Here is a 25,288-nt window from a genome sequence, read left to right as displayed (position 1 = left end):
AAATCTTAGTTTGACATAAAAACTTGATTTTGTAGTAATCCGACAAGAGCAGGTCTTGTAGTGTCAACATCGATGCCTCCTATAATGATCTGTTCATGAAAATATGTATGCATAACACAGACAAGACACTCCTGTTGTTATTGATTTGGATTGGAAAATAAGTTTAGTCATTCCAATTAATTCAAATAAATGCAAGCTATATATATGTGTATATATATTTATTGCCTCCACACATACTTGACAAATTATCAAAGAAATTATTGAAATTCTCAATCCAAAGACACTAACAATATTGTGTTATTTGTACGTGTTTACCGGTTCACTATGTATACATTGAGTCTGTAAGGCATACTTAGGCCCAGAAAACATAGTGTTGACATGAGAGAAAATGAGTTTTGCTCATAAGTCATTTGATTAGGATATGTCAGACCGATATGAGATTTTAGTCTTGACAAAAATATTAGGTTTCGATTGGTTTGTTTTCTATTTCCTCTATTTTCATTTTCCGTTTTTTGTTTTTAGAAAATGTATCTTTTTCCTTTTTTGTTTTGAACTGATTTTTTTTTTCAATGATAACTGAAAGTGTTTTTCATACTATTTTCTATTTTACAAAACATGAAAGCAGAAAATGCATAAAAAAAAAATACCAAATAGAGCATTTAAATTTCGATCAATCGGCAGAAAAAACATGCATGAATTATTGGAGGGTGAAACATGGATCATTTTCATCATTTTCCGATAATAAGGCCATGAAGATTCAATGTAATGTATATGTTTGTAAAGAAAAACCACGTGATGTTGCATGGTGTTTTCGTCTCCCATATGGATCCGGACCCATGTGTCCTCATAATCAACATACACTTAAAACATGATTAGTATTGCTAATTAAGTCTTAAGATAGGTACATTAATCACACTCATCGACTCATACAAGCAACCTTCAATTCCTTGAAAAGTCTTAATTATTACTTGTATAATTTGCGCCAACTACTTTTTGGATGCGACAATTCTATAACTCTCCCATATCTACGATTCTGATTCAATGGTATAGAAAAAATCTAACAATTATCTTAAATTGTCTCTCCAGAAATCAATCGATTTTTTTTTGTCAAAAACGTCGGTTCATGTTCTAACAATATTTTCACAGTCCAACTTCGATTTTACCAGTTTTATCACTTAAATAATATTTTGTTACAATTAAATTGCCGTAGCCATCGATTAATAATTTTGACAGTGTGACACAATTCTCAAACCATATACACTAAAATTACATAGACCCAGATTCAGATCTCTGCTTTTTATATGTATGTGTTTAATGCCACTCAAGATTTTTGTTTTTTTTGCTCAGTCTTATAGTATTTTATAATAACCATACAATGACAAGTGTTGTCACTCAATCCAAACAGGCTACACTTGCTTGCTGTTTGGTTAAAAAAAAGTGTGAATTTTGACCTTATAAGATATAATTGTTGACATTGTAACTAACATTGCTATAGAAAATCCCACGATGACACAACCCAGAGCCAGTCTCCCCACCATCTCGACCCTTTGGGCCGTGGCAGTTCCCAGCCCATCCATATGGAAAAGGCTGGACAATGGTTTGAAGACTTGGACAAACTTATAAGCAAGACACCAAGCCTCTCAATAACCAATGTGGGATTTTTATCCCTTAACAACTGCTACATCTTTTCATTGACAAGATCGCACATAAGTTGAAAACAGTGTATTGATAGGCCCAACTCATAGAACTAGTGCTGATTTCACAACTAATAATAATAATATCACCCAAATTAAGTTTGAGTTGGCATGTTAATTAAAGGAGACATATCCATAATTGCCTAGGACCCGCCTGTGCCCAAAACCACAGCTAAACCCCAACAAAGGACTTATGTGTCCAAATAAATGACCATCTACCTTGACCAGTTTTAGCCTTCTTGTCGAGCATGAGACGCGTAGGGCTCGAACCGAGATCGGGGTCAGGGGCCAGCCAAGGAGTCGGAGCCAGACAAAAAAAATCAATTGAAGCGGGCTTTGATTGAAAAGGGTCCCTTTGAAAGGCTATGTTGTCGGGCTGGGGACTGGGATTGTGGTCCATCACGTGCTCGGTGCTATTCGGTGGCTTGCAGTCTTACACGATGTTCGAGAGTAAAATGTCTCAAAATATGAACCTTATTTAACTCACAATTAATGTGAAATTGAGATTGTTGTCGAACACGTGTTTGGTGTTATTCGGTGGCTTGCAATCTTGCACAATGTTGTATAGAATAATATTTGAAATCCTCAAAATGTGAACCATATTTAGCCCGTAATTAATATGAAGTGTTTGATGTTAATTGAGTTTTATATGTGTGTTTATAATCAATCGACATATTGATCGTGGGATGGTCTTTTTGGATTCTTTGGAGTTTGGGCCCTCTTTCTTGTGGGGGGTCCTTTTGAGACTTTTTGGACATTTGTTTTATTTGGGTTTGTGCCCAACCTAAAGGACAAAAAATGGAATTTGTCTGATTTGCTTTATTGGGCTTAATTGTTGGGCCTCGATACCTCTCAAATTAAGGGGACTTTTGGAGGTCCGTACATTAGATTGTACTTAATTATAAAAAAGTACAATCACTAAAACATCCTTTTAAAAAAGTACATTGGGGATCATCTTTTATCAAAATAACCTCAAATTTGATTTTCTCTCTCCACGAATTATGATACAATAGTGATACTTTTAAATAGAAGATCCAATTTAGTGTTCAATTTATATCTTTTGCTCATAAAATGATGATATAAATGTTAGAATGTAAATTTGATTGCGTTACATGTCTTTCTGGTTCACTTATGTCATTTTAGTGGATTTTTGGTGTTGGAGATACTATAGTGATACATCTCTGCAGCTGTAAATGTTTTTCCAAAACAAGCAAGAGATGTACAAACCAAGAAAAGAAAACCAAGAAAGGAAAAGTAATTAGGAAGAAGAAGTATGTACACTGGTTCAATTGTATCATTTTAATGAATTTTTGGTGTTCGTGATACTATAGTGATACATCTATGCACTTGTAAATGTTTTTCCAAAACGAACAAGAGAGACAACCAAGAAAAGAAAATCAAAAAAGGAAAAGTAATTAGGAAGATGAAGTATGCATACTGGTTTAATTGTATCATTTTAGTGGTTTTTTGATGTTGGTGATACTATATCGATACTATAGTGATACATCTCTGCAAAAAACGAATCAGAGTCCAAATCTACAAAAAAACGAAGCACAGCCCAGATTGAACAACGAAGCATAGTCTAGATCTGTCAAAAACGAAGCAGAGCAACTCGACGCAGTCCAGATTGAGCAACGACGAAGAAGGCGATGAAGAGAGGAGAAACTTGGCCAAAAACGGAGAAGAAGGCAACGAAGAACAAATTCAGATCGAGAACCAGAAGAAGAAGAAGAAGAATGAGAGAAAGAAGGAGATAACTTTTAGTAGAGAGAAAGAGAGGACACACTAGAGTTGGATAGTTGGAGGGAGGAGAAGAAGAAGAAGAATGGTATTGTAGATATAAACTAAAAAATATCTTAAGTCAGATGACCACATTACCCTTAAATTGCACTTTTTTACAATTTATGTCTATGACCTTTTTACAATTAAATTGTCCAAAGTGCTCTTACTCCCAATTGTCTGCAAATTTATTTAAACAACATTGGGCCTAAATTACGGCCCGTAAGGCTAGTTGTTTGTATTGGAAGTATTTTATTTCGAAGTTCGAGTAACAAATTACTTGTATCCAAACGCGCTCCTTCATCAGCCATCCCGCAGTAATTCGAAGAACACAAAACAAAATCACAAAAATATGTTCCGTTTCCACTTTCCACCGGCTTCAAACTTGAAAACAATCCATTCCTTTTTTTTTTTTTGGCCTGAGAACGATATCATACAAGTTCGATTTTAAGACATTCAATATGAGTCTAAACTCACGTCGTTAAACCCGTGCGCACAAAAGTTTCTCAAATGATTACATACCAACATATGGTCACAAGGGTATTATTCTCATTGATAATCAAACTTAGTACCTCTCGAGTCTATATGATTTGATCCGAAAGAGAGTCGCGAATTAGACTATCACTCAAGTGATTGAATTCCTAATTCAATTTGTACATTTCTCGCAAGCACACAGCTGAAATTTAGAGGTGTTTTATTGGCTCTCATATTGAAATGGCAGAAGCATGAATAATTTTTGCTGGAGTTGATGACAGAAGGATTACCCGGTGGCGATAGAAGACAGCCGATTAGGTGAAGTTTGTTCAAAAAGAGTGTTCAGGATACTCGTGCCTCAAAAGTGGATCCATGGAAACTGACGACGTCTAGGATGGTGATGGTGCTGATTTCTTCAATCATCAATCACTGTGAAAAGCTTCCCTGTTTTTTCTTTTAATCGAGGAGTCACCCAGTTCAACATGTCTTTCAGATAGTTGAGTGGACGTCAAATTCGAACCGCCAGAACAGTCAACATCACAACATTAGCGACATGTAAGATTTGGTCGTTAATAGATGTATGATTTCAGAAGAAAATATATCTCAACCAGTTAATTTGAACTCCCGACCTCGACTCCGTAATCCCTAAATCCCGACCTAGTACCTTTATAACATCTTTGTAAGATTGGGTCGTTAGGCGATTGTTCTTATATGGGCAAGGCCAAGCTCTGATTTCTCTGCTTTTCTTTTAAAAAAGTTAAGATTTATCTGCCTTTTTAGTACTCGACTGTTTCCTTAGATGTAATGAGATTTATACACCTTAGGAATTTAGAATGATTCATCCAAGGATCCTCAACTAAAGCCAAAAAATGGCAATTGGAAAAGATCACCAAACCCATTAAACCCTAGTGGGCTTCGTCATCCGAAGTGTCTTTAATGGTGGGGTAACCCTACACCCATTTGTGGTAGGCCCCACCACCGAGGACCTAATTTCTGTGGGGGTTGGGGACCAATGTAAAATGTAAAGCAAGCATAGTTTTTTTTATTCATCAAAGAACCACATGTCCGTGTTTAAACTTGACTTGTCAGATTCGCACATATCATAAAAATATATTTCACCTGACAATAGGATAAATTGAGTCAAAACTCAACACGTGGTCATAAGAATTGAATTCAAGAACTTTCGAGCCCAAACAATTTGGCATCAAAGAGATTCACACCACTAGGCTATCACTAAAGTAGTCGTAAACAAACAACAGAGACGGGAAATAGAAAGACACATCCCATTAGGAAAGGAAGAGCAAATACATTCAGAGTGTTTGGTTTTGATCGATCTCCTTAAGCAAAATGCCTAAAACCAGGTCCATCTAAGGTGCCATCCGACTCAATATTTGGCTTTTCTAACATCCAGTGAACATATATATGAAACTCTTGTGTATCTAAAACCATTATTAGCAGCATCTTGATTCATTCTGGAATCTTCACTCATGAAAAGTGCAGGCCCTCATATCTAATCCTACACAGACCGCACTAACATCCACAACTAATATTCTGCACACATCAACAAAAACAACCACACCCTCTCCAAGCTGTATATAATAGAAGGGGAGGCCAATATTTCGCTATTACTGCTCTTTCATCATGGAGAAGAGCAAGTCATTTTCTGGATACTCCACCTCCTACTCGGAGCTCCGGATGGGGTTCGAGGATCGATCCAAGTCATACAGTTTCAATGGTCCGAATGACAGTTCAGGGAATCCGGAGCTGGAGAGGAGGAGAAGGGTTGCATCATATAATATGTACACCATGGAAGGTAAACTCAAATCATCACTAAGAAACAGCTTCAAGTGGATCAAGAGCAAGTTGACAGATAATTATTTCAATGACTAGATTGGTTTGTTGTGGTGTGTGCGCGTGTATGTATCCTCCTTGTCTTCTTCATTCAGTTCTTGATGTTTGAGGAACCAAAATCTAATATATAAATACTGTGATGTACAATATTCGTGTAATATGGGGATGCTACAAGTTCTTGTCCTTTTAAACACTAAATTGTGAAAAAGTTGGGAATGAAATTCAAGAAATGCCAAGTTCTTGAATTGGTCTACCAGTTCTAAAACAATCTTTTCCAAGGTGTTCATCTCTACATGGGACCTTTCCACAAAGGTTCAACATGACCACTCTATTCTGACAAATATTTCCAAAACAGTGCAATATCACAAAGTTTTAAAGTTGAAATTTGAAAAAACAGGGTTACCTTATGAACCATATGGACATCGATCATCACCATCAACCTTTTTCAAGATTATTTGAAGCGTTATTCCTTGAAAATGCTTTCAAATGCAACCCCAGCCCTAGCAAATGTAAAATTGATATGTTAAATTGTTAATAGTCATTCCTACAGTTGCAAGTTGCAGCTCTATTTTTCAGTTTCCTTGTATCCTCTACATTTTTCTGAGAGCAGCAGTGACCAAAAATACATGGCTAGCTAATAATTCCACCAATGCTTAAATTGTCGCCACTGATAATCTTTCGGGAGGAAGATAAACCGAGATCAAAGGGTCCCAAAGATTCCGTCTGTGTCACAGCATTCAAAAGAGAGAACAAAAACTAGTCAGATTTGATAGGTTTCTGTAGAGATTAAACAAGGATATTTCAGAGTAGATTTTAGTACCCATTTTATGCCTGACAGTCCAAGGCTGCTTTCATCATTACATATTCGTGAACTAAGCAGCGAGTCTGTTTCAGTCTTTTCATTAGTGTGGCCATCTGGAAGCCCAGATTGGACATTGACCTGCAAACAGTGCAACAAGTAAATTTCTGGGAATTTATCTTCTTTTTTCATGTAATAGGACTAGAATTGAAATCTCTCATTCTATGATAACTGTGAGCACTTAACAGCTGTAACTCTCATATTATCAAAGAATGGACTGATCTTATATGAATTTTAAAGATCTATAATGCCAGACGTGCAGTTTATCGCATACCACAGTTGCAATAATAGAATGCACTTGGGTGAAAAGAGTGAGCAAACCTTTGTTGCATTTGGGTATTCCTCAGTTGCAAGTGGGTATTTGAATGGCTTAGGTAAAACATCTTTGCCTGAGGAAGAGAATTTTTGACCAGGAAATGCATGGCAAGTATCTTCAGCATCCAGTATAGATGAGCGCGATTCTTGACGAGGCAGACTCGGAGCTTGGGAATGATTCATTTGGGCAGCAATACAAGCATCAAGTGAATCTGAGAATAATTGAGATGGTTGATGTCCTGCATTGCTTCCATTTGATCTGGGATCACATTTATTAAGCATGCTCTGCAAGGATGCTTCAGACAGCAGGCCTCCAATGCTTATTGTAGTTAGATTATCATCCCAAAATGCAGATGAGTGTGCATTACCAATATAAATCTTCGCTTCATTATCCTAGTTAGATCATAATAAACATGGCTCAGAAGCATATGACAATAAACAAGAGGAGAAATTCAGGTAAATATCTGAGAGGGAAGTGTAGATTAATTAGCCTCATATTTGCCCTTCTAAGTTCAAAATCGTGCATGCAGAGTAGGTTCAAATATTTCTAAAATTTCAAATCTCAATACTTCATTCTACGAGTTTTCAAATTATTTCACCACGGGAAAAGAATTTAGATTCATGCAATCATTCCAAAATTTTCATCATAATAATTCATCATCTATGCAACGCCTGCATGTAGATATACCAAAGACATAAAAACTCACAGCCAATGCACACCATGACGCCATGACACCATGAAAGGCTTAACATGAACTTTCTGGTACCAAAAAGTCATACACGATCATATTGGTAGTAAAAGGAAGTACCTTAAGATCAATCGATCCATTTGAAGACTTTTTCTCAGCCATAGTTACAAGTGTTGCTCCATTTTCAATGTTTTGTTTAGACTCTGTTGCAACCTCAAGTTGCCTCTCTTCATCATTTGTATTTTGCACATTCATACCAAAAGTTTTCAGCCTGCTGTTGAACTGCAAACATGACCGAAGGTCATTCAAAGTACCAGGCGCTCCAGAACTTTTGGTTTCAGATATAGAGAACCAGCCATACCTTAAAGTGAGGTTTAGGTCAGAAATTTGAACATGATAACAAAATGCTCAAGAAGAAGAGAAAAAAAAAAAGAAGTCATTAGTCCCAGAACCTTAAGCGGTACACAGGAGGACTGCCAATAATTGAATGGACCTCTCCTGCTGTTGTGTCAGTATCACATGATGTCCATCTGTAACCAGCATAATCTCCAGACCTATTGTATGGGAAGAGAATAGGTTCACCAAGAGCAACATTTGAACCACCCCACTTGCTTTTAAGGTGCTTAATCACAGATGAAATCTTCTTCCGAGCACTTAAAATAAGTTCTAGGTATGGATGATATCCATCCTAAAAAGGAAGAAATTAGCACTAGAAACAGGTGTATCTTAAAAGTGTTCATGATCTTATTTCACAATTTACCTTTTCCAATCCCATGCGAGTGCCTTCATCAATTGGAAAAAGCTGCAACTTGATCTTCACTGAAGGGTCCAGGGTTGGTCCTGAATATTGCTCGAGGACTGGAAGTTTTTTTGTTGTTTTTGACACATTTGAACAATATCCTAAGCAATGCAAAAGAGAATCTGTTAACACTTAACAGATTAAAAAACTGCACATCTTCTTCAACCACAATATCTTCACTTCTTTCGTTGCCACCTTTTGATGAAGGTTTTCATTTAATTATTCTTTAATAGAGCTGTTTCCTTTTGATTTATTTATTTTTTTCTGGATAAAATTGTTTCCAAATCCTTACCAAAAGTGAAGGGGTGAAGGGGGGAAAAGGAGAGAGAAACAGCTCTAACTGGGGAAAAATGCTGAAAAAAAACTTGAAACTAAAAGTGTTGGAAATGAAAATTTTTAATAATGTGTCCAAACTCCAAACTCCAAAGCCAGCCTTCTAAGAATAAGATTTGTAATTTGAAGGCAAACCCAAGAGAACATTTTTATGGCATTCTTTACCTTTAGATATCAAACCCAACCCTCCAATTCTGTTTGTAGATCCATCTATTTCAGTGGAAACTGAAATCATGTTATGCTTTATAGAAGCTTCAACTTCTTTTGCCTTCCGCTTTCTAGCAGTTTTCATGGGACTTCAGCTTTTCCTGCAAATCAAGACCATAGTCAAGTAGTCAACCATGTTCACATTGCTACTAACATAAAGAATTTGTTTGAAACGAGGTTCCACGATACTCTAAATCAAGAATCAGGGGAAAAAATACAACATAAGCATCAAAATTTGACTCCTAATATTTTTACAAAAAATGAAATAATTTTTTTAAAAATAAAGGAAGAATAGAGAAAGAAATTATCAAATTATCAAAGAAGAAGACCAGAAATGAATAATCCGTCTTTCCTCCATTCCCAAAGCCATAAAACCAAACAAGGAAGGTTTCTTTTTCCTTCTTATGTCGTTTTGGAAAAAAAAAGAGAGATAAGAGCAAACTCTCTGGTGGATCCTAGGACTTGATAAAGGAGGAGGTTAAGGAAATTCTGACTGCTAGTGTAAAATTTTCCCACATTCAATGACATGAACACTTGAAAATCCACCTTGTTATGAATTCATGTAGCCAACACCAAGTCGCTTGAGAATAAGGTGACGATGATTATGAGAATGAAATAAACAATAGGGAAGTAAGACATCCTTCCTTGCTTATACAAACTTGCAAAAAGGCGAACTTAATCCAATATAAGATTTCTCTGGGAGTGGAATCCTTCTCTCCTATTGATGCAAACTGAAGTTAAGTATGATAAAACTGTTCCAGCTCGAGGCTGCCAATATTGACTTGAAGGGGAAAAAAAGAAATTCAGATGCTACCAGGACAAATAAAAATCAAACTTTTTATTGATTTCTAGTGTTACTAGGTTCCAGAACTAACCAACTTCCTTAACTTTATTTTCTAATGAATATAGAAATACCACAGTGAAAAGTCTCCCTAAACTCACAAAGCCCTAAAACCCAACTTCACTTTCTTCAATAATTTGTAGTAGTTTAACAAGTGGAAATTTAATCAGTAATTATTCCCAATATAAGTAACTCCAAAGAGAGAAAAGGACCAAGCAAAAATAAGACGCTTTAGATGTCGATCTGAAGTCCATATTCAAACCCTAGTTTTTCAAATTGGAGACTGCTCAAATTAAAGTGAAATACGAGCTAAACAGCAATTATTAATTAGGGTTTTTGTTATTACATAGAAGAAGCTGAGTTGCAGTGTGAAATAAAAAATTTATACACTTGATCAGAAACCACAGTCAAATCTACAAAAATCAGACGGAAAATCATGGAAAACAAGGAAGAAAGAAATCACAATCGTAAAGTTCAGAAACCAACCCGAATTACACGATTCAACAGAAGGAAGAAAGCAAATTTACCTCAACTGAAATTAAAGAGTTCGGAAAACGAGCATAATAATCGAGAATCGTTTGAATTCGAATGAAACATCAATACCTGAACGTGAATCGAGAGAGCCAGAAAGAGAGACGAATCGAGAGTGGAGAAAGATGGCATTTATATTGTTGGCGGGAATGATTTTTCCGCAAAATAAATTTGGGGTTTGTGGTTTCACTGGTTTGGCGGTTATTAGCTATTTGGGTCCAACAGAGTTTGGGCTCAGCCCAATTACAAAATTCTAAGTTACTAACCACAAAAGAACGAAACTTGGGGCTTAAGGGAAACTTGAGGCCCATAATTACTTGCCACGTCGGATTGCCACCTCTGAATCTACGTGGCCGAATGTCAGGAGAGACTATCTTTTCCCTTCCGTACTCTCGCCAACCTTCCTTCCTTGCCTTCATTTCTCCACAGCAAAGTCTGGCCGTTCCCTTTAAACACTCGCAAACGCGAAACAAAATTCACAAACCCAAACGGAACTTAGAGAGAAGAAAGAGATCTCTCTCGTAGGGTTTTGGGTCATTGAGATTTGCTTCCATGGCGAAGAAGAGAAAATCCGATGCCACGCGCCTGGACGAGGTGGATCGGAGTATGTACACGACCTTCTGCACCGGCGCCAACTCCCTCTCTCAGCTCTACGCGCAGGCCATGAATCAGCAGCGTCTGTCATTCCAGGCGGGGGAACGACATTCACTGGTCTCATCCCTGCCTCCCTCCCTTCTCCATGTGTCTGTGCGCGTTTTTTTTTAAATTTCTTTTTATAGTGGATGAAATCGGATGGAATTGTCGATTCTTTTATTGGACTTGTTTGGTTAACGATGGATTGGAAACTAAAGGAAGGAAATCGATGTGAACTTTGGCTATTCAGCTTCTCAATTTAGTTTTATAGTTTGTAAACGGGCACGACATAGTGACTTCTATCTCACTGTATGCCTGTCAATAAATCTACTATCTATCTATCTATCCAAGGAAATAGAGGACACTTAAAAATTGTTTCTTGAACAGGTTTAGATAATTGCTTAATTGACCAGACTTCAGAGTGACCTGATGTTTATTATGTGAACCTTTTCGCTCACCTGCTTATTCTGTGCGATTCTAGATCAAGCGAGTTGGTATTTTGGTTCTCTATTTTCCAGTAAAATTTTATCTTTATGTTGTCTGTTGTTAGGATCTTCTGGTTATCGTATATCCATGGATAGACTGCAAATGGATTGAATTTTAGTGGTCCTTTGTTTGGATGTCCTTGTTTCTATGTTTTTGATGGAACAACGCTTGCCAACTGATTGTCCAAGTCTTCATGGCATGTTCTGGGGCAAACTTTATCCCCTTTGGTGTGTAGAACTGGCATTAGATCTGTGTAGAATTTTCCTAGGGGCTTTTTGATGGAACAATGTTTGCCAACTGATTGCCCAAGTCGTCATGGTATGTAGGATATGAAGTTCTGGGGCAAAATTTATCCCCTCTGGTTTGTAGAACTGGCATTGGATCTGGTTAGAATTTTCCTAGGGGCTTTATATACCCGTGAGTATATCCTTTGACGGTTGGGAAAATATTGTTTAGCCTCTAATTTTTCGGTACCCACGTTGATTTCTGCTTTTGCTTGCTGGAGCACCTGATCCAATCCAGTGGCTGTCTTCTGAGAAATTTTTTCTCTGAGTTTGTCACTGTTTCCTCTTTGGGAGGTATTGATACCAAGACAGTTAAGGTGCACGCATTCTTATATGGACACACAGTGGCGTATAACTTAGTTTTATAAGTATATTCCACAGTATGGATTTCTTTAGACAACGATGGCATTCATGATATTGATTTTTTTTTAAATGTGGTCTGCTTAGTTTATTGGAGTTCTTCAACTTTGTTTGCTTGGCCTGCTTATGTTTCTTCCAGAGATGTTCTTCGTTTCCTTGGGAGTTTGTGAATTTATAGTTTTGTTATGTTTGCCTCTTTGTTTTGTTTTTTGGTGGGGGGGGGGGGGGGTGGTAACTTGCAGCTTTGATGATTGGTTTGTTCACCAGGCTTGCTTATTGTCTTCTTGAACTGGTGTTCTTATTTTCACTAGCTGTTTTTATCTGTTACTTTTTATACATATTTCTTTGGTGTGTATTTTATCTTATAAGAGAATGAAAGAATGTATCCTGGCTAATATGGGCCTGTGGCATGCTTTTTTCTATGTTGCTTCCTCACTCAAGCTGTTACTCTCCAATTTACCGTGTTGCTGTAGACTCTTTTTTTTCCTTCATTTCTTTCTCAAGGCTTTAAGAAATGGGATGGTTTTTTTTGTTAATAATTTGTTGTTAGGCATCAACTGTCAGCTGCTTTAAAGCTTATGGCTTGTTGAATGTTGGTATAGCATTTATGCTTTAGTAACATAAAGTTCTCTTTTTTATTTGCAGGATAAATTTTACCAATGGATATTGACTCAGCAGGAAGAAGGGTTGCGAGTATCAACAGCTGATATAGTTGCTTATTTGCAGGTTTCGTAGTTTACCCGCTTTTGATTGTTCTTTTGGTTGTGCATTACTCATTCTGGCTTGATGTATTTGTGGCACTGCAAGTCTGCATCTTTCAATTTGTTCCAGTTCCTGGAGTATAGCTATTGCTTGGCTCTGATTGAGTTGGTTGTCTCCTGGCATTTCGTATTTGTAAGCCCTGTTGGATGTTTGAGTGTAATATGGCCATGTTTCTCTTACTGATTGAAGTTAGAGTACTGTTTCGTTTAATAGAGTTTCTGTATCAGAAAGAAAAGTTTACTTATGCATGAGTGACTTGAAAATTCACTCATTGACTGGAATAGCTTAAAGTTTGAATGTTTATTGGGAGACTTTCTGGAATAAATAGTCCCCCTGCAGCACTTGGTAACATATGAAGTGGTAATTGCTTTGTGACAGCTACGGCATAATTGTTGCCCTCGTGATGTTTCTCCATGTGAACTGCATATGCAGTGCAAACAATGGTTACCAACCCATGTTGGCATGCTTCTTTTGATTTTACTTTGTTTTCATATTTCTGCTTTTGCATCCAAAGAAAAAAGGCCATTGATTTCTGGTAAGGGTATTTGTCAAAATATTATTATGGTACTTTTATGGTCTGTGCTTTGGGTTGCTCATCCTTTGGCACATTAAGCTTGTTTACTGATTTTATGCCATGGAAATTGGATTAATATGCCTGCAAATATTTTTCCCTGATGTTTCTGTAGAATGAACTTGAATATGCTGCAGAGGAATCCCCAATGTCCCCCCGGTTGCCATTTCAGCATCAACCCTCCCAGGCGTCAATGCATTTTGCAAATGCAGGTCCTCCTGTTTCTTCCAACGGGTTTGTGCCCCAAAGTGCTGGGCACGGGCTTCGTTCTAGTTCTGGGCAACCTGATCATCAAGCAAAGAACTCTGTTTTCTCAAACGCTCTATCCAGCCCCATTCGTCGAAGCCTTCAGCACTATCACCTGGCACAGGGTGGCTCCCATTCAACTAATCCCATGCCATCTGGAAACGGAACTCGAGGTAATGAAAACAACTACGCCACTAACCAAACCACAGATGTTGTTTCTCCCAGCTCCAACGATTGCATGGACATGCATGCGGAGAGTCCAAGTCATGAATTTCCTTACTGAAGTTTCTACATCACATGTGTCCAGTATCCTGATATGTCTTTCATTGTTTCTGGTGGTTAAATTTGTGCAGATACAAACCTTGAAATTTCATTGCATGTGTAGTGTATTTATTTCCTGCCACACAGTTCTTTGATAATTGGTGTCTAGAAAAAATTATACTGCACCATTAACCCATGATTGATAAGTGATAACCATTAATCTTATGAACTCTTGCATGCGTGCCCAGTCGATAGGTTTTTACAAGTTCTGGCTTGACATCAAATGTCATTAAGTTTTAGGTTGGTTTTATTATATATTCCAAAAGAGTGAAAGACTAGTCTGTATAATAACACTATCAGATTATGAATTTATATGATGCTACTGTTCCTGGTTCTGTTGTGCAGTTCTTGAGTTACTCTAGTGGCTGGTTTAGCTGTTTTAGTTTTCAATGGAACACGTATTCAACTTTCGATTCTCTTTTTCTTTTCTGCAAATAAATTGAAGGGATTTATTGACTGATAATGGAGTTGTGATTATTAATGTACTAGAACTTTATGCCTCACTTGTCTCCTAAGATGCGGTTTGTGTGATTATACATTTGAGGAATTGAGAGAGAAGGGAAGGGTTCCTCTAGATACCACTGAGTATGTCACCTCTCCAGTACCTGTTTGTCTACCACCTGGATTTTCAGTTGGTTGATACTTTGATCTCCTACTGTTTGATGATGTTGAAGCGCTTTGTTGGTTATATCTATGGATTTAAGGTGGATGCATGCCACTAAGGTCGAGTGTTCGAATCCGTTGGAAGTATTTCCCTGAATTTTACTAGTCTCTTGGGCATTCGACCCATTTTCGGAGAGGGTTATGTCCCATTTTCACTGGTACGGGTTTTGGTCCAGTTTTGCCTATCGTTAGTATGGTGCGAATTGTTCTGATGACTTGAGGTTTATGCTTACTCAGCTGACCCAAAGACATGCTGGGCTTGGTGGTTTCCATGTTGCCCAAAAAAAAAAGTGTAGGTATCAAGATTACATGGGTCAAAAGGCTTGTCGTTCCTCGTCATAAATGTAATGCTTTTAAGTAAGGATAATTCCATTTGGAAGCAAACTTAACCATGTGAGGCAATGCGATTTGTGGGGAAACCTCGTAATTAGGTACCTTAATTGGCAGATGAGGCAACAAAAGAAGGTGAAAGAATCTGCTTTATATGCACATGATCATAATTAGAGTTTTTTCTCATACACAAAATTCATCACACAATGAGAAAATGACACTTTCTATAGCATTAATCTAAATAATCATTCAGTGCTAATCATCTATAGTGAAAGAAAAAGACATTTATGGACCGCACTCAACAAATCAACAATAAATCAATTCAATTAGCAAACAAATAAAAAAGAGAAGAAATCCCATTTTTTGGTTTAATGTATGTTTTTTGTCCTCCTTGATTAAAGGAATGTGGACAAAATTAAGCATCTTCAACTACAGGATATCCATTGGGTTTATTCAGTTTTCCGTTTTGATTATTTTAAAACTGAATCTTCATTCTCAATTCAATTCAAACCGTTGGAAAAAATTACATTTTACTTTGGAGCAAAAGGTTCGGTTCATTTGGACAATGACAACTGTTTATCCATTTTGTTGGGTTTGATATGATCTCTTAAGACTTTATCCTATATCGGATTGGTATAGCATAACTGAATAACATAAGAACAACTATTTTTGTCCTCTCACACAATCGACGCGTTTTCTAAGTCTAAGAGTCCATAGTCACGACTCAAGAAAAACAAAGTCATGCGGAATTTTGTCCAAAATTGACAATATTAGGTTTATAGTGTTTGAATTGGATTTTTTTAAAATTTGTGATGGGTTTTAATATTAGAAATTTAAATGGGGCCAAAAAAACCGATACTTTCTCGTCATAAAAAGCACTTATACTACTAATTAATGAAGTAATAAGAAATTAAGTAAACTATTAATCATACAAATAGGAATAAAGAAGAACGAAAAGTCGAAGACAAAATTGTCAATTTTCGTTATGATTTTTTTTTTGTTATATTATTATTAATTAAATAATTTCTAGTGAATTTCGAGATCAGCATAAGAAATCATTTCTTAAACATTCTCTATCAACGGCGCGAGTCCCCGAGCCATTTTGCGTGAGCTTGATTCACTTTATTTACGCCTCTGTTTGTTTCCCGGGAAACGGCTCTGGTTTCCCCCGAGAAAAAGGAAAAGATCAAAGCTGCATTCGAGGTTGATATTATTTGTTTGTTATTCGATCTCATTGTTATTGCCGATCTCCTTTTGTGCCTGGACTGTGATTTGTTTGTGCTAGAATTATGGATTGTTTTCGTTTTTGGTGTTGGATTCTGCTGCAGAGTGCTGTAGAGTGATGGATCTGCTTGCTGATACTGCATTTTTACCCAATTTTGACTGATATTTGTTGCATTTTGCTTCTTAGGTTTCCTTGAATCTCTTCTTATATTTCTATTCTATTTCCTGTTTGAATTCTATCTATCTTACGTTTTGGAAATTTGAGATTCGATGATAGTATTAATGTAGGGGATCTATAATTACCGTTGTGCTAGAAGTTAATTTTTTTGGCTCTGAGTTGCGATTTTGTTTTCTCCGCCGTGCTTGGTGAATTTTGGATGATATTTAGTTTTCAGTTCAATTGTTTGATGCTCGATGAGCATCTTTATAAAATTGGGAAAACTAAATTTTAATGAGCTAATTCGTTATGCTTAATGATGTTATGAGTCAGTATTGCTGAAAAATATGCTTAATGGTGTTATAATTTCCCGGTGACTGATCATTTATACCAAACTACCAAAGTGTTTTTGGAAGTAGTGAACAGATTGTCCCAGATGGTTTTCATTTGAAATTCTGCAACATCGCCATAACCTTTAGCCTTTTAGTTTTTCACCATCATGACAGTGGAAATGCATAATCAAACGTTAGCAGTAGGATTTTCTTTCAACTTGTCCCTGTTTGGTTTGTTATTTTTTGCTTAGTTTTTTGGTTTCTCGGACTCACTCTTCCATTTTCTTCTCTCTTTTAGTTATTTTCGAGACTTGGACTTTTTCTTAATGATGTGCATTTTTCGACATTTTTGCCGTTTATATTGGATCAGAGACTTATATATTCATGTTGTTAACCTGCAAAGGGGAAATTTGTTGCTATATGGTCTAATCTTGTGATAATTTGTAAATACAGGCTCATCCTTTGGATATTGACATTTAAAGCACGTTATCTGCTATCTTGAGAAGTTGCTGGTGAAGGTTCTGCTGATAAATTGAGAACTATCGGTAAAAATGTCTTCCTCAAGCAAAGCCGATAGGAAGGCAGCTATTGATGCGGCCTCATGGATGTTCAATGTCGTCACCTCTGTTGGAATTATTATTGTTAATAAATCCTTGATGGCTACATACGGTTTCACTTTTGGTATGTCCCATGCTATATTTTAATTATCAGATGTTTTAGCGGTTTCTGTGTTTACATTGATTTCCTGATTTATGTGGAATAAGTTGTTCTATGTGGTTTATTTTTCTGTTCCATTGATTTCCCAATTTATATGAAATAATCGATCTTTTAAATGTTATTGACAGTTGGAGAGGCAATTTTTTCTGAACTAAGACCCTCTGCAAATTTTGGATGGTATTTAGTATTCAGATCATCGAAATGCCCTTGAAGTAACATAACTGTTTAAATTAAACTATAAATTTTGACAATTTTTTTTCTGTAGCTTGTTGATACACTTAGTTCGTTAAGACAAGCTTTCTTTTGATGGAATGTGACAATTTTGGAAACTCATACGAAAATTTGCAGTTATTTTGTTTTTCCTAATGATATGTTGTACTATAATGCCGCCTTGCAGCTACAACATTAACTGGGCTCCACTTTGCCACCACAACCTTGTTGACTTCCTTGCTTAGGTGGCTGGGATATATACAGGCTTCTCATCTACCTTTTTCAGAGCTACTAAAATTCGTTCTCTTTGCAAACTTCTCTATTGTTGGAATGAACGTGAGCTTGATGTGGAACTCTGTGGGGTTTTATCAGGTCAGTTTTTGGACTGTACTCCTTCTGTCTTTGTTTGTTTTTGAAATCTTGGAATTTACAGATTGAACTTTGCAAATGCATCATCAGATTGCAAAGCTGAGTATGATACCGGTATCTTGTCTTCTGGAAGTCCTATTGGACAAGGTGCGATACTCAAGGGACACAAAGCTCAGCATAGCATTAGTTCTCCTTGGTGTTGCAGTGTGTACTGTTACAGATGTAAGTGTCAATTTCAAAGGTTTCATGGCTGCTGCAGTGGCGGTTTGGAGTACTTCCCTGCAGCAATATGTGAGTAACTCTTTTCCAAACCTTGATCTACATACTAAATTTGATTTTTCCAAGCAAAGTGACCAAATGCTACAAAGCTCAAAGAGAAGGGATTTTGACCTCAAGACGGCCTATGATTCCATTAGAAGAAATAAGTGACGAAGTTAGAAATATGTGTTCCTTGGACTTGATCACAAATAGCCTGGGACCTCAATCCATGCCTCGTCTCAAATGGATGGATGCCATAAGGTTGCTAGCTTACATAGCTGGACAGTGATCCTGACCTTAACCCAATGCCTTACTCTAGAAAGGGAGAAGTTTTTGAGTGGCAGTGTGTTGTTAGGGAGTTTGGTTTTTTGTGTGAGAAAAAAGAAATTTGTTGATGGGGCACGAAGGGCGTGTCACCCTGACAGTACAAAAAGAAGACAAAACTATCTAGGTATTCTACGACATGCAGACCCTGTTTCATCATGAACAGTTAACCACAATTTCAAAGTGTCAAGCCATTCGTCCAAACCTTTTTCTGAGTCTCAGAACCATCAAATATTCTCTTGTTTCTTTCCAAACATATTTTCGAGCACGTAACAAAATGAACCATGGAGATCAGTTATTCGTTATGTTTTTCATATGACCCAATTTTTTTCTCAAGTTTACTGATAGATTCTTAAATAGGTACATTGGATATACAAGTTAACATTCAGATTGATAGGGTAATTTGCACCAGGCTGTCCTCATGTGGGCATAGATTAAACGATATGATTTATGAAAGCGATGATTGATTTTGGTTAGTTTCATTTTGTGCAGATTTTAATATTTTATAGATGTGATTTATTCTAAAGCTTAGATATTTGCAATTTCTAATTTGTTCGGAAGATTGTATATGGTTTTGATTTTTTTCATGCTTTGCAGTATGTGCATTTTCTTCAACGGAAGTATTCTTTAGGATCCTTCAATTTATTGGGGCACACTGCTCCTGCGCAAGCTGCATCTCTTCTGCTAGTAGGTCCCTTTCTGGACTACTGGTTAACTAATCAAAGAGTCTATGCATATGGCTATAGTTTTACATCAGTGGTAAGTTGATATCCTACTTTCAAAAATTTGTGCGCTTAAAATTTTTTATTTGTCATGCCTGGTGTAGTTTTAGTTCTTCATGTATTTGATGTGTTATATAGACTGTGTAAACATTACTCTAAACATGCATAGTTGCCCGTGCAATGCCTAGTTGCCTAATGATCTTTGCATCTTTCTCTTCCTATGGGCGGGCTTTATTGTAATGAAGTTATTATTGTAAAATAGTTGCGAAGATGAAGTTGACCTTTATTTTTGTTATTCATTTTGGTTCTTGTAGACCAGCCCAATAATTCATTTTGGTCTAATGCATTGAGTGCATGGTTTGGTCTAATATATTTAGTTATTTCATCCTGTCCATTATATGACCTTTCTCGTATTCGTTTTTGATCTAATCCAGTGACCTTTATTAGACTCAGTTAAACCTCTAGGTCCTCTACCATCACGTGCTTTCAAAAGGAAGGCCATAGTGTAAGTAGTGGTTTAGTGCCATTCTCATAAACTGATACTAACATAATGAAGCTATCCTTCAATTGTAATGCATCGTCCTTTAATTTTGATATTCCTTTGGTTATGGTCCTCAAACTGCTTAAGTGGGTTACCGTTAACGTGTTCATAGACTGATATTAACATAATGAAGCTATAACTCAATTGTAATGCGTCGTCATTTAATTTGATATTCCTTTGGTTATGGTACTCAAACTGCTTAAGTGGGTTACCGTTAACGTGTTCATGGACTCATTTATTCATTGTTACCCTGTTTCTTGATAGTGGAGTTATTGTCAAGGAACGAAACCCAGCAACATCTTTCGTTTTGGTTAATCAAGTATTTGTCTAACACTCTTTAACATCTCTCGTTTTGCTTAATCAAGTATTTGTCTAACACTCTAACACTCAATGCATTGCATTAGCTTCTATATTTCGTACTCTCCATTGGGTCTATGCGGGGGAAGTTCATCTTGCTAGCGACTAGCCCATTTCTCTGCGTTACATTTAATCTGCCTTTTATTTTGGACGCATACATGTTTATGAATATATTTGCTTGTTGCCAAGTTTTTTTCTTCCTGGTTATGACCTGCATTCATGAATAATTTGCATGTTATCTGCAGTTATTCATAATCCTATCTTGTTCCATTGCGGTGGGAACAAATCTTAGCCAGTTCATATGCATTGGAAGGTTTACAGCTGTGTCATTCCAAGTGCTTGGCCACATGAAGACTATTCTTGTCCTGATCTTGGGATTCATATTCTTTGGGAAAGAGGGTCTCAATTTGCATGTAGTTTTAGGTATGATTATTGCGGTAGCAGGAATGATTTGGTATGGTAATGCTTCATCCAAACCAGGAGGGAAGGAACGCCGTAGTCTTTCGATTTCTAACAGTAAGTCACAAAAACATGCTGGATTATCAGAATCCAGTGATGCAGATGAGAAGGTATAGAATCCAGTGAAAGATTGGAAGAGAAATGACACGGATATCAACCAATCACTCAGATATGCTTTTCCGGAAATTACTCTAAACTTAGGTCAGAATTCTTGATTATCATAATTTTTTTTTTCTTTTACAGAAAGTTAGTTTTGCTTTGAGGGTACAGGATACTATTGGGCTTTGGGGTGCAAGATCCCTTAAAGTTGCATTATTTCAAGGTGATCATTTCCTATAGTAATCTATTTGCTTATTCAATTCAAAGATGTTTGCCATGATCCCTTGTTCTCTTCCTTATTGTACCCCTGCATGGATCAGCTGAACTGGTTCCAGTGATTAGAAATCTGCATTGATTAATTAGAACCAGGTCATGGCTGCTTATATCCATTTGGGATTATACTCTGTGACCTTGGCGCACACACTACTTGTGGTGCCAATTACATGCATGGGTACCATACATCCTCGTTGGACCTTCAGAGGTAAGTGGTGCCCTACGGAATTTCTCCAGTAAAATGGAGTCACATGGTTGAGATGAGGAAACTATAAAAGAAATTGAACCTGTAGTACGGTTTGAAGGGTGGTGCAGGAGATGGGAAAGCAGCAATCTAAATGCTGTTTAATACATGTTGACTCTGCTTGGATCTTTGGGCAATGCTGAGCAAGCGAGCTCCTCGGAAGGGTCTTTTATTTTTCCCTAACCATGTCCCTGTCATGCCTTCTTTACAGATGGGGAGGAGAATGACTTTAATCACACCCTGATTCGGTCGTTCCCTCTGGGACTGCCAAGCGCTCCAATGTTCCCCTGCCACTAAAATTTGAGCCTTTCCAACTATGCTGGAATATGCTCATGGATAGATTTCTCCATTGTGACTATAGCTAACAATTGGAAGTGGTGTGGTTCAGGAGGATTCAGATTGAGATATTGTTTCGGGTTAATAATCATTCTTGCCCATGAAACCGTCTGGGAATACTCCAAGGAATTCAAATTTGGACAATTCTTCCATAGAATTCGAGCAATGGGGCAGTGAATGAATATATGGTCTTCAGTCTCATATGCAAAGTCACAAAAAATACTAGAAGTGAGTTTCAGGGTCCTGTCAGCTATGAATGATTTTGTAGGCAAGAAGACATTCGATAGAATTGTCCAGAACAACAGCTTAAGGCGTTCATGAGCTTCCATTTTCGACAGATGTCTCTACTCCGATGTTGTTGGTATAGAATTCCCCACTTGGGGTGATGTAGTGAGTGAGTAGCATGCAGATTTAACACTGAAGGATCCTTTCTTCGATATGAGCCAAACCAATCTGTCATTTGAGGTCCATTGTCCCGATGGAATACTCAGAATACTCTGCAGTCTACACAGTTTCATTATCAAATGATTGATATAGAAGTAGGGTATTCCACTGCCTTGGGTTGTCCGTCATCAAGCTTGCAACGGGTAGATAGCTTGTAGATTGGTTGAAAGACTCCATTTTTGGGATGCTTAGCCCTTCTTCTTCCTTTTGCCTACAAATAGAGGCTCATGACTTGAATTTAGATACAATTATACAAATGTATTCTTTTTCTCCTTGTCCTCTGCCCACCAGGATTCTCCCATATGGTTATCTATGGCTTTACAGAGATTTTTTGGAATCTGAGATAGGTAGAGAGACAAGAGACAGTTTTTTTTTAGTGTATGTGTGCGTGAGAGAGTGAGAGAGAGAGAGAGAGAGAGAGAGGAGACAGGAGCTTATAATTTCTTTCCTTCATTTATTAGTTTTGAAACGTGCACATTAGCTGTTCGTTCAAACGCCTCAATAAACAAACCCTAGAGAGACTGTGAGATGTTTTTTACATAATAGAACAAAGCTTTTCTATTCCTGAAAGGCCCCTAAAACTGAACTCACGCTTTTTGGGCTGTAAGAAAAAACGTGCATGAATTGAGGGGTTGGAGCAGCGGGGCACGAGGGACCACGTGGTGGTCTCCTCCGGTGGCACTGGGTTCACTTCCCGATGCTTGTGTATTCCTTAAGGAAACGATCCTTCTATTTATTTAATCTTAATTTAGTGCAATTTGTCTGTCTCGTGCATTGTGCATAGTGGTGGAAAATATAAATATAATTTTATTTTCTTAATTAACAATAATTAGGCATGCAATGCAACTGCTTGGAATTTCTTCCGAGGCCCATTCACTTGGGCCGGATGGGCCTATAATAGGAATGTGTTTGGATTGAGAGATTTGAGAGGAAATGAAGGGAATGAAAAGAGAGTTTCCTTCAAATTCCCTTATTTGGATAGTTTATAAAAAATTAATGGGAGGATTTGAAGGGAATTGGAAGGAAGATTTCATTAAATTTTTATCAAAATTCTTCTTCCCCAAAATGAAGTCATTTGAAGAGTGAGATTACTAATTAAGTTATTTATAAATTAAATATCTATTTTACCCTTATACATAATATTTTAAAATACAAATAAGGATAAATTAGTAAATTAAACAAATTTTCTCTCCTTCATTTTTTGTCTATCCAAACATGGGAGAGAGAAAAATATTCCCCCTTCCCTTCCCCTCCCTTCCCTTCTCTTCCCTCACTGATACGAATATCCCACATTGCTTAGATAGGGGAGTTGTGATCTATTTATAAGGAGGACAAATGTCTTTTTTAATCAGTCAACAAGTTTTCTAGGTAGTAGCATATTGGGCTTGTTGGTTACAACCAGCCCATATGTGGATAGTGGTTGGACTTATGTGGTTGGTTAATGAATGTATGAGCCTATTGGGTGTGTGTATGAGCGCGCACCTGGCCTGGTTCTTATCACGCACCCCCAAATCCCTCAATCCAAACACATTCTAAAACTAGGCGGGAGAGAAAGAATGGACCGGTCCATGTTAACTTCATTCTTTAATGTGAAAAAAATAAAGCTAGCATATTTTTTTTGGTATTCTGCCATAACAAGTTCAATGACGTTCGAGCATAGTCAAGCCGTTGACTTGATAGACCTTGATTTGTCTCAACTCTTATCATCTTATAATGGGCCTAGGCTTTATCTGGACAATACTTCATGGACCTAAAACAAACTATGTTTAAGTATGGATCGGTGGTAACGGGCTGGGCCGTTTGTTGTAGTTCACCAAGAACCGCTTTAACTTCACTAACGCTAGCTCATGAACCAAAAGACGAATCAGTGAAAGGACAAGGAAGGAAGGCCCATAAAAGCCCACGATCGTCAGTCATCACGGTCTCGAACATAGACTTGAGAACAGCTAATTTCGTATCACAAATATGATCAATTGAGACACCTGCAAAACCGAATAATTGATTATCGAACGATCAATAAGTCGGTTTGATTTCACAAGCCATCACAACCTTTTATTTGACATTGATTATTGATAGTCGTTCTCTCTAAAATTGAGATGTAATGATACTAGTACATGATTCTATAATGGAAAAGGCTAAAAGGACAATTAACCACGTCAAATAATCATATACAAAATGTATTTTGTGATCACATGATTCAGAGCTAATACATATATAAAGCATCGAAATGATTTCAAACTATATGATAGCGTCTTATTATATGGGTTTTAAATAATATTTTGTTATCCATTTAAACTACTAAATATCCTTTCGGAGCATGTTATTAGACTTAACCGTTGTGAAATATAGATTTAGGACCAAAATTAAAAAACAAAAAAAACAAAAATATCTCCTCGCTAAATTAAAAATATAGATAATAATGAAATGTTTCAAACCATATGGACTCGGAAGAGATCGTGAGTTATGATGACGTGTGAAATAGTAATGAGATATTGTGCTCGGTAACTGGCTTGCTCGGTTTTACAGGCGTATTAGTTTATCAGACCTGGGATAAAGAAATAATTGTTCTGTCTCTGCACATGTAGAAAATGTGAACTACGGGGGTCTCCAAGGTGTACCTCAAAGGGGATGCTCAAACCCCCGAGTTAAATTGATAGACAATTGTGCTAGTGAGATAGCTCGGTACTGAGAGCGCTCTCTTTAGCTAGTAGTCAAAAGTGAAAAATGAAGAGATTTACATGAGTACAGGTCTCCCTTTATACGTGTTTCGAAATACGAATTCCCTCTAATTGTGGGAGGGATTTATGGGGATGAATCCTCTAAAGATCTCATGTGGATCTTCTATAGATCCTCTTGAGATCTTTTACCTGTTCGGTGATAAGGTTTTCTTAGTGCCTCAAGGTGTTTTGATGCCTAGGCTCCCAAAGTCATGCTTGTTGATAGTGCCAAGGAGTAAGGACCAGGGTGACATATAGTTGTACCGACATGCTCCTAGTTCGATCTCCTATTCTTCATCTTGTATGGTAACACGTGTCAGCGCCTCATAGAAGGGGTATTTTGATATTATAAAGTTCGATTCCCACTAAGAGCTATACTCTTGTATCAACGCATTGAGTTTTGATTCAACTAAACTATTATTAGGTGAGAAATTTCTGTGCGTGTGGATCTAAGTTGTTGGATTTAGGTTCATATGG

The 25,288-nt window shown here is 37.1% G+C and overlaps 3 protein-coding genes across 4 annotated transcripts; 2 read left to right on the top strand and 1 right to left on the bottom strand.

Annotated features, from left to right (window-relative positions):
- Nucleotides 1–6,230: 6,230 nt before the first annotated feature.
- LOC119990685 (TSL-kinase interacting protein 1) lies at nt 6,231–10,531 on the bottom strand. Of its 2 annotated transcripts, none has more exons than XM_038836740.1 (8): nt 10,445–10,531; nt 8,959–9,101; nt 8,422–8,561; nt 8,114–8,349; nt 7,782–8,022; nt 6,979–7,365; nt 6,619–6,738; nt 6,231–6,521 (listed from the first exon to the last, which is right to left on the bottom strand). In XM_038836740.1, exons 2-8 carry the CDS (start codon nt 9,083–9,085, stop codon nt 6,429–6,431), a joined length of 1,344 nt encoding a protein of 447 aa, XP_038692668.1. In that variant the 5' UTR covers nt 9,086–9,101; nt 10,445–10,531; the 3' UTR covers nt 6,231–6,428. The 2 variants fall into 2 exon arrangements, with proteins under 2 accessions (XP_038692668.1, XP_038692669.1); XM_038836741.1 differs by having other exon boundaries at nt 10,369–10,502.
- A 247-nt stretch (nt 10,532–10,778) lies between these two features.
- On the top strand, nt 10,779–14,379 carry LOC119990412. Its single transcript, XM_038836304.1, has 3 exons — nt 10,779–11,083; nt 12,781–12,861; nt 13,584–14,379. The coding sequence occupies exons 1-3, from the start codon at nt 10,925–10,927 to the stop codon at nt 13,995–13,997; spliced, it is 654 nt and encodes a 217-aa protein (XP_038692232.1). The 5' UTR covers nt 10,779–10,924; the 3' UTR covers nt 13,998–14,379.
- Nucleotides 14,380–16,074: 1,695 nt separating this feature from the next.
- Nucleotides 16,075–21,057, top strand: LOC119990468 (UDP-rhamnose/UDP-galactose transporter 4). Its single transcript, XM_038836397.1, has 6 exons — nt 16,075–16,231; nt 17,195–17,422; nt 17,856–18,040; nt 18,128–18,328; nt 19,217–19,378; nt 20,485–21,057. The coding sequence occupies exons 2-6, from the start codon at nt 17,293–17,295 to the stop codon at nt 20,812–20,814; spliced, it is 1,008 nt and encodes a 335-aa protein (XP_038692325.1). The 5' UTR covers nt 16,075–16,231; nt 17,195–17,292; the 3' UTR covers nt 20,815–21,057.
- The last annotated feature ends 4,231 nt before the right edge of the window (nt 21,058–25,288 follow it).

This window comes from Tripterygium wilfordii, chromosome 22 (assembly GCF_013401445.1).
Source record: "Tripterygium wilfordii isolate XIE 37 chromosome 22, ASM1340144v1, whole genome shotgun sequence".
NCBI lineage: Eukaryota > Viridiplantae > Streptophyta > Magnoliopsida > Celastrales > Celastraceae > Tripterygium > Tripterygium wilfordii.
This window is presented reverse-complemented; position numbering and strand designations above follow the sequence as displayed.